This window comes from Grammomys surdaster, unplaced genomic scaffold, assembly GCF_004785775.1.
Source record: "Grammomys surdaster isolate TR1022 unplaced genomic scaffold, NIH_TR_1.0 125928, whole genome shotgun sequence".
NCBI classification, from domain to species: domain Eukaryota; kingdom Metazoa; phylum Chordata; class Mammalia; order Rodentia; family Muridae; genus Grammomys; species Grammomys surdaster.
The window spans coordinates 137,770-147,583 of record NW_021620751.1 but is presented as its reverse complement, the minus strand read 5'-3'; the positions used below and the strand labels follow the sequence as shown (position 1 = coordinate 147,583).

The window sequence follows — 9,814 nt, the reverse complement described above, 5'->3', positions numbered from 1 at the left end:
TACACATATAACATGTTTTGGTCAAATAACCAAGTCTACATTCCCCTCCATTTTTCACACTATACCCCACCACTATTCATTCCCAATTTGATATACATTTTTTAAACAGAAGTTAGTCCACTGAGTCTTGCCAGCATGTTTATAGATATACTAGAAAGGTTTTGTTTCTTGCTTTGTATTATAACACTAAATATTAGACCACAAAGTTTGATTGCTCCCAGGCCAAAGGAGTTCTTCATATACAGCAAGTGAGGCTATATAACTTTGCCCCTCAAATTATCCCTGATTCATCAATAAAGATGCCTACAGGTGGGCAGAAGACATTTAGGCATAGGTTCAGTTCACAAACTTAGGTCCTAAGCCAAGATCATGAAGATGAGGAGGAGGGGGGAAAAGAGGAGGAAGAGGAGGAAGAAGAGGAGAAGAGAAGAGAGGAGGGGAGCGGAGGGGAGGGGAGGGAAGAGGAGAAGATGATATGGGTAGTTGAACCATGAGAAAATGACCATGAAGGGTGACCAGTTCAAATAGATGCAGCCCAAAGAGAAAGTTATAACTCAGGGATGTTGACAGAGATGGAGACAAAGTAGCATAGAGGGTTGATATCTACCCAGATATAGTGCTGTCATGGTTAACTTTATTTATAAAGATTTCATAACATTTATTTGGGAACTGAATGATCAGGGATAGGTATAAATTTCCTATTAACTATTTACCACAATAGTATAAAACTATCTCTTGAATCATGGCTAGCCCTCTCATTCTAAAGCTCCTGACTTCATTTATAGCCTCCCTCACCTGCCAGTAACTCCTCAGGCAGGAATGGGAACTCATGTGTCTCTTATTCATCCTAAGATTATGGTCTACAATCTTGGACAAGTTTTGAGCATACAGTCCTTTCTACTGGGATTTGTATGTGCAACAGCTCTTCAATGTTCACAGAATTCTACCTCACATCTATGTGGTAGAATCTCAACATATCCCTTTTTACTTTGGCCCTTTATGGAAGAGGCCAGTGGAATATCTGCTTTGTATTTCCAAGTTTTGTGACTGCACTGAAGGGAGGACTGAATGAGGGAACTATGTCTCATGCAATTCTTACAAACTTGTCATCAGGCTGTTTATGGTTTACTGCAAGTATACCATAAAATATCTGTCATACACTTATATTGTAGTATTGGATTATATAACTATATTGATCAACACAAATACAAACATTTTTCATTCATTATGTGGAAGATATAATTATAAACTACATAAATTAATATGTTTTCATTTTTATATAAAGTTGAATTCAAAAATCAGGCACATTATGATGTCACTAGTTTTGTGAGAGATTTTAGAATATTCTAATATCTATGTACCACTAATAATTAAACATGAAGTTATTACTTCTTGGCTTATTGAAAACACTCCATCATAAAAGAGACATTAAACATGCTCATGTACACAGGACAATTTTAATTAAAATCGTTCTTCACTTTGTTTTTCCCTACCACCATAGTAATAGTCATTTACTTATCAGCTTGAGCAATGCAAGTTATATTTTAACCTCTGAGCTAAAGCTTCTTCGATAAAAGGTCAAGCAGTGGCAGAAAGGAACAAAGTGAGAAGAGAAGGACTGTGATTTTCAGAATGCATGGAAAGTGGATTTCTGCTCTGCTCCTGCTGCAGATGAGTTGCTGCTTCAGATCTGTGAACTGTGGAAAGGTATTGGTGTGGCCGATGGAATTCAGTCACTGGATGAACATAAAGATAATACTGGATGAACTTGTTCAGAGGGGCCATGAAGTCACTGTTCTGAAACCTTCAGCTTACTATTTTCTTGATCCCAAAAAATCACCTGGCCTCAAGTTTGAAACTTTTCCTACCTCTGTCAGTAAAGATGATCTGGAAAAATATTTCATAAGGGTTGTGGACGTGTGGACTTATGAGGTTCCACGAGATACGTGTTTGTCATATTCTCCTTTACTGCAAAATATGATTGATGAGTTTTCTGATTATTATCAAAATCTTTGTAAAGATGTTGTTTCAAACAAACAGCTCATGACAAAACTACAGGAATCCAAGTTTGATGTCCTTTTGTCGGATCCTGTTGCTTCCTGTGGGGAGCTGATAGCTGAACTGCTCCAGATTCCTTTTCTCTACAGTCTTCGCTTCTCTCCAGGCTACCAGATTGAAAAGTCCAGTGGAAGATTTATACTCCCTCCCTCTTATGTACCTGTAATTTTGTCAGGATTAGGTGGCCAAATGACATTTATAGAAAGAGTAAAAAATATGATATGTATGCTTTATTTTGACTTTTGGTTCCAGACATTTAATGCCAAGAAATGGGATTCATTTTACAGTGAATATTTGGGTAAGTTACATTTCTTCTCAGTAGCTTGAAAACCTGTTTCACGTGTATGTAAAGTGTTATGTCCATAAAATAAAAAGTGAAGTAATCTTCTATAGGTGACCAAATGTATAATGATAGTCACTATAAAACTCACAAACTCTTGTAAAAAGCTCATATAATTGATCAAGTAGCAGAAGGTAGCAGTCCTGATACAAGACATTTTGGTTAGCTATACAATTTCATAGAGATGTAATTTTTAGGTTCCTAAATGATCTCATGCTCACTTACTGAAAAGTTTTCCTCTATTTTAGAAAGTCCTTAAGCAATTACCAACTAATCTTGATTAATGGAGATTCAAGAATGACATATTTTGTAGCATCAATATGTATATACCATTGAAAAATTATTTTCTCTTCACTAGGCCAGTGTCTTTATTTATAATGAAAATGTAGGGTCAGAAAACATGGACAAAGGACTAAGATTGTATCTGTACAGTTTTAGTACCTGAGTGTTGTTCCCAGCACCATGCAAGTACAGTGGTCAAAAAGTGCCTGTAAGTTCAGCTTCAAAGGAAACAGCTGCCCTTTATGATATACTTAGCCACTGGCATAAGCTTAACAAATATTCATGCAGATACATACACACGTAAATGAAAAAATAAAATGTAAATTGTTTTCTTTTTATTTTGTAAAAAAAAAAAAAAGTCCCTAATCTCGAAACTATCATAAGGCAGAAAGCCTTTGGGGCAGCTTGGCATGAATCTGACAAGGGCCAAGGACAAAGAAATGGGCTTCTTGGCAGGAATATAACATTGGCCAAGGAAAAGAAAGTGGGCTTCAGACAGGAATCTGACATTAGGCAAGAACAAAGAAGTAATTTCAGATAGGAATCTAAATATTAGGCAAAAACAAAGAAGTAATTTCAGACAGGAATCTAAATTTGAGGCTAGAACAAGGAAGTAGGCTTCAGACATGAAAATGACTTTGGACTAGGACAGGGAAGTTGGCTCAGATATTTCGGTGATCCTGATAAGCCCTTAGAAACAGTGATCACAGAAGTGTTCATGTAAGTATGTTTAATGCCTTGCTTGTTCTTTATTTGTGTTTATTGTCTTGCTTGTTCCTTGACTATTTGCATCTGTAGCATTGCTAAAACCTCAACCTAGAACTTACCTTAATAGATACATTAAAGTAGCATATATTTATTAAAATAGTATAAAAGCCAAAAGGAGGAGGAGACATGGAATGGGGGAGGGTTCTAGTAATGGGAAATGGGGAAAGATGATGACATCTGAAATGTAAATAAATAAAATATCCAATAAAAAAATAAAATAAAAAAATGGACCACAGGAAGGACTAACCAAAACTTTCTATTCTCATAATTCTAAACATATTGTTATTGTTTATATAGTGTAAATACTATTAAATACCATAATATGAAACAAGACTAGAAGCATTAACCACAAATCCATCCATTTATAAAATTTACAGTTCCCTGTAAGGAATAAAGACTGGCTATAAACTATCATGATCCTGGGAATTCTGGCCAGGGTACACAGCATGATGAGAGGTTTGGACATGTAATTTGTGGTGATATTTACACAGAGTTTTTTGAAAATTTGCAGAGAAAAAAACACATGTGTGCTTTTTCATATATTAGATTTTAGATTATTTTTTTAACTATGGTTTTAAATTATTGAGGAAACATGAAACAAGTCTTATTTATATATTGCTTTAAAAGTAAACACAGCCCTTCGGCCCCTGCCTGGTCCCTGGGACTGGAGCAGACACAGAGTAGGTCTGCTCCTGTCCTGTGGAGAAACTGAATCCTGAGTCATCCAGGAGCCACTGCACTCAGAGCAGCTGGTAAGAACTCCATCTCACTCCCTAAGTCCCAGAAAAACATCTGGGAGCCAGGGACATCCAGGGCACAGCAGCTACCCAAACCCCGCCCCTCCAGAATTCCACTTCCCTTCGGCCCCTGCCTGGTCCCTTGGACTGGAGCAAACACAGAGTCGGTCTGCTCCTGTCCTGTGGAGAAACTGAATCCTGAGTCATCCAGGAGCCACTGCACTCAGAGCAGCTGGTAAGAACTCCATCTCACTCCCTAAGCCCCAGAGATACATCTGGGAGCCAGGGTCATCCAGGGCACAGCAGCTACCCAAACCCCGCCCCTCCAGAATTCCACTTCCCTTCGGCCCCTGCCTGGTCCCTTGGACTGGAGCAGACACAGAGTCGGTCTGCTCCTGTCCTGTGGAGAAACTGAATCCTGAGTCATCCAGGAGCCACTGCACTCAGAGCAGCTGGTAAGAACTCCATCTCACTCCCTAAGCCCCAGAAATACATCTGGGAACCAGGGACATCCAGGGCACAGCAGCTACCCAAACCCCGCCCCTCCGGAATTCCACTTCCCTTCGGCCCCTGCCTGGTCCCTGGGACTGGAGCAGACACAGAGTTAGTCTGCTCCTGTCCTGTGGAGAAACTGAATCCTGATTCATCCAGGAGCCACCGCACTCAGAGCAGCTGGTAAGAACTCCATCTCACTCCCTAGGCCCCAGAAATACATCTGGGAGCCAGGGACATCTAGGGCACAGCAGCTACCCAAACCCTGCCCCTCCGGAATTCCACTTCCCTTCGGCCCCTGCCTGGTCCCTGGGACTGGAGCAGACACAGAGTAGGTCTGCTCCTGTCCTGTGGAGAAACTGAATCCTGAGTCATCGAGAAGTCACTACACTCAGAGCAGCTGAAACTGAATTCTGAGTCATCAGGGACCCACTGCACTCAGAGCAGCTGGAGCCACTGCACTCAGAGCAGCTGACACAGAGTAGGTCTGCTCCTGTCCTGTGGAGAAACTGAATCCTGAGTCATCTAGGAGCCACTGCACTCAGAGCAGCTGAAACTGAATCCTGAGTCATCGAGAACCCACTGCACTCAGAGCAGCCGAGGAGCCACTGCACTCAGAACAGAAGGATTACCAGATCCAAGAGGTGGCCTGAGTCTCAGGAGTTCTTCCACCCGGGAGATTAGGGGCATAAGACCACAGAGACCTCTGGACTCCGAGGAGCTCTGCAATAAGCAAGATAACTGGAAATACAGATTCCAATCTTACACAGAGAGGGCAGGTACCACTAGAGTTACCCAGATGGCGAAAGGCAAGCGCAAGAACATAAGCAACAGAAACCAAAGTTTCTTGGCATCATCAGTGCCCAGTTCTCCCAATATAGCAAGCCCTGAACACCCCTTCACACCTGAAAAGCAGGATTCAGAATTAAAATCACTTCTCATGATGATGATAGAGGATTATAAGAAGGAATTAAGTAACTCCCTTAAAGAAATACAGGAGAGTACAAGTAAACAGATAGAAGCCCTTAAAGAGGAATCACAGAAATCCCTTAAAGAAATGCAAGAAAACACAAAGAAGGAATTAAACAAAAACATTCAGGATCTGAAACTGGAAATAGAAACAATAAAGAAAGTTCAAAGGGAGACAACCATGGAGATAGAAAACCTAAGAAAGAGATCAGGAGTCACAGACGCAAGCATCACCAACCGAATACAAGAGATAGAAGAGAGAATCTCAAATGCAGAAGATACGGTGGAAAATATTGACACAGTTGTCAAAGAAAATGAAAAAAGCAAAAAACTCCTAACTCAAAACATCCAGGAAATTCAGGACACAATGAGAAGATCAAACCTAAGGATAATAGGTATAGATGAGAATGAAGATTCCCAACTTAAAGGGCCAGTAAATATCTTCAACAAAATCATTGAGGAAAATTTCCCTAACCTAAAGAACAAGATGCCCATAAACATACAAGAAGCCTACAGAACACCAAATAGACTAGACCAGAAAAGAAATACCTCCCGTCACATAATAATCAAAACATCAGATGCACAAAACAAAGAAAAAATACTAAAAGCAGTAAGGGAAAAAGGTCAAGTAACATATAAAGGCAGACCTATAAGAATTACACCAGACTTCTCACCAGAGACTATAAAAGCCAGAAGAGCCTGGACGGACATCATACAGACCCTAAGAGAACACAATTGCCAGCCCAGATTACTATACCCAGCAAAACTCTCAATCAATATAGATGGTGAAACCAAGATATTCCATGACAAAACCAAATTTGCACAATATCTTCCCACAAACCCAGCACTTCAAAGGATAATGGATGGAAAACGCCAACACAAGGAGGGAAACTACAACCTAGAAAAAGCAAGGAAGTAATCTTCCAACAACCCCAAAAGAAGATAACTATACAAACATAACTTTACCTCTAATAACAAAAATAACAGGAAGCCACAATCATTTTTCCTTAATATCTCTTAACATCAATGGTCTCAATTCCCCAATAAAAAGACGCAGACTAGCAGACTGGATACACAAACAAGACCCAGAATTTTGCTGCATACAAGAAACACACCTCAGTGATAAAGACAGACACTACCTCAGAATAAAAGGGTGGAAAACAATTTTCCAAGCCAATGGTCCCAAGAAACAAGCTGGAGTAGCCATTCTAATATCAAATAAAATCGACTTTCATCCAAAATTAATCAAAAAAGATAAGGAAGGACACTTCATACTCATCAAAGGAAAAATCTACCAAGGTGAACTCTCAATTCTGAACATCTATGCTCCAAATGCAAGGGCACCTACATACATAAAAGAAACTTTACTAAAGCTCAAAACACACATTACACCTCACACAATAATAGTGGGGGATTTCAACACCCCACTCTCAGCAATGGACAGATCATGGAAACAGAAACTAAACCGAGACACTTTGACATTAACAGAAGTTATGAACCGAATGGACTTAACAGACATCTATAGAACATTTCATCCTAAAACAAAAGAATATACCTTTTTCTCAGCACCTCATGGTACCTTCTCCAAAATAGACCATATAATTGGTCACAAAACAAGCCTCTACAGATACAAAAAGATTGAAATAATCCCTTGCCTCTTATCAGATCACCATGGAATAAGACTGGTCTTTAATAATGACAAAACCAATGGAAAACCCATGTGCACATGGAAACTGAACAACTCTCTACTCAATGATGACTTGGTCAAGGAAGAAATAAAGAAAGAAATTAAAGACTTTTTAGATTTCAATGAAAATGAGGACACATCATACCAAAACTTGTGGGACTCCATGAAGGCAGTGCTAAGAGGAAAACTCATAGCTCTAAGTGCCTACAAAAAGAAACTGGAAAGAGCACACACTAACAAGTTGACTGCACAATTAAAAGTTCTAGAACAAAAAGAAGCAAATACACCCAGGAGGAGTAGAAGGCAGGAAATAATCAAACTCAGGGCTGAAATCAACCAAATAGAAACTGAAAGAACAATACAAAATATCAATAAAACCAGGAGTTGGTTCTTTGAGAAAATCAACAAGATAGATAAACCGTTAGCCAGATTAACCAGAGGGCACAGAGAGAGTATCCAAATTAATAAAATCAGAACTGAAAAGGGAGACATAACAACAGAAACGGAAGAAATTAAAAAAATCATCAGATCCTACTACAAAGGCCTATACTCAACAAAACTGGAAAACCTGGATGAAATGGACAATTTCCTAGACAGATACCAGGTACCAAAATTAAACCAGGAGCAGATAAACCATCTAAATAGTCCCATAACCCCTCAGGAAATAGCAGCAGTCATTAAAAGTCTCCCCACTAAAAAAAGCCCAGGACCAGATGGTTTTAGTGCTGAATTCTATCAGACCTTCAAGGAAGACCTAATACCAATTCTCTTCAAACTATTCCACAAAATAGAGACAGAAGGAACACTACCCAATTCGTTCTATGAAGCTACAATTACACTCATTCCCAAACCCCACAAGGACCCAACAAAGAAAGAGAACTTCAGACCAATCTCCCTTATGAACATCGATGCAAAAATACTCAATAAAATTCTAGCAAACCGAATCCAAGACCACATCAAAACAATCATCCATCATGATCAAGTAGGTTTTATCCCAGGAATGCAGGGATGGTTCAATATTCGGAAATCCATCAATGTAATCCACTATATAAACAAACTTAAAGAAAAAAACCACATGATCATCTCACTAGATGCTGAGAAAGCATTTGACAAAATTCAACATCCCTTCATGATAAAAGTCTTGGAAAGATCAGGAATTCAAGGCCCCTACCTAAACATAGTAAAAGCAATTTACAGCAAACCAGTAGCCAACATCAAGCTAAATGGAGAGAAACTTGAAGCAATCCCACTAAGATCAGGGACTAGACAAGGCTGCCCACTCTCCCCCTACCTATTCAATATAGTACTGGAAGTCTTAGCCAGAGCAATTAGACAACAAAAAGAAGTCAAAGGGATACAAATAGGAAAGGAAGAAGTCAAAATATCGCTATTTGCAGATGATATGATAGTATACTTAAGTGACCCCCAAACTTCCACCAGAGAACTCCTAAACCTGATAAACAACTTCAGCAAAGTGGCTGGTTATAAAATCAACTCAAACAAATCAGTAGCCTTCCTCTACATGAAAGATAAACAGACTGAAAAAGAAATTAGGGAAATGACACCCTTCACAATAGTTGCAAATAATATAAAATACCTTGGTGTGAATCTAACCAAGCAAGTGAAAGACCTGTATGACAAGAACTTCAAGTCTCTGAAGAAAGAAATTGAAGAAGATCTCAGAAGATGGAAAGATCTCCCATGCTCATGGATTGGCAGGATTAATATAATAAAAATGGCCATCTTGCCAAAAGCAATCTACAGATTCAATGCAATCCCCATTAAAATCCCAACTCAATTCTTCACAGAGTTAGAAAAGGAAATTCTCAAATTCATATGGAATAACAAAACACCCAGGATAGCGAAAACTATTCTCAACAATAAAAGAACTTCGGGAGGAATCACCATCCCTGACCTCAAGCTGTACTACAGAGCAATAGTGATAAAAACTACCTGGTATTGGTACAGAGACAGGCAGGAAGATCAATGGAATAGAATTGAAGACCCAGAAATGAACCCACACTCCTATGGTCACTTGATCTTTGACAAAGGAGCTAAAACTGTCCAGTGGAAAAAGGACAGCATTTTCAACAAATGGTGCTGGTTCAACTGGAAGACAACATGTAGAAGAATGAAAATTGATCCATTCTTATCCCCTTGTACAAAGCTCAAGTCTATGTGGATAAAGGACCTCCACATAAAACCAGATACACTGAAACTAATAGAAGAGAAGGTGGGGAAAAGCCTCGAATACTTGGGCACAGGGGAAAAGTTCCTGAACAGAACTCCAATGGCATATGCTCTAAGATCGAGAATTGACAAATGGGACTTCATAAAATTGCAAAGTTTCTGTAAGGCAAAGGACACTGTCAATAGGACAAAACGACAACCAACAAATTGGGAAAAGATCTTTACCAATCCTTCATCTGATAGAGGGCTAATATCCAATATATACAAAGAACTCAAGAAATTAGACTCCAG

At 39.2% G+C, this 9,814-nt stretch overlaps 1 protein-coding gene across 1 annotated transcript in view; it reads left to right on the top strand.

The window, feature by feature from the left end:
* Window positions 1-1,595: 1,595 nt before the first annotated feature.
* LOC114608607 (UDP-glucuronosyltransferase 2B17) overlaps window positions 1,596-9,814 on the top strand; it is a 29,523-nt gene continuing 21,304 nt past the window's right edge. The window contains exon 1 of the mRNA XM_028752606.1: window positions 1,596-2,356. Within this exon, the coding sequence (XP_028608439.1) occupies window positions 1,633-2,356 (724 nt within the window). The 5' untranslated portion in view covers window positions 1,596-1,632. The remainder of the gene's footprint in view (window positions 2,357-9,814) is intronic.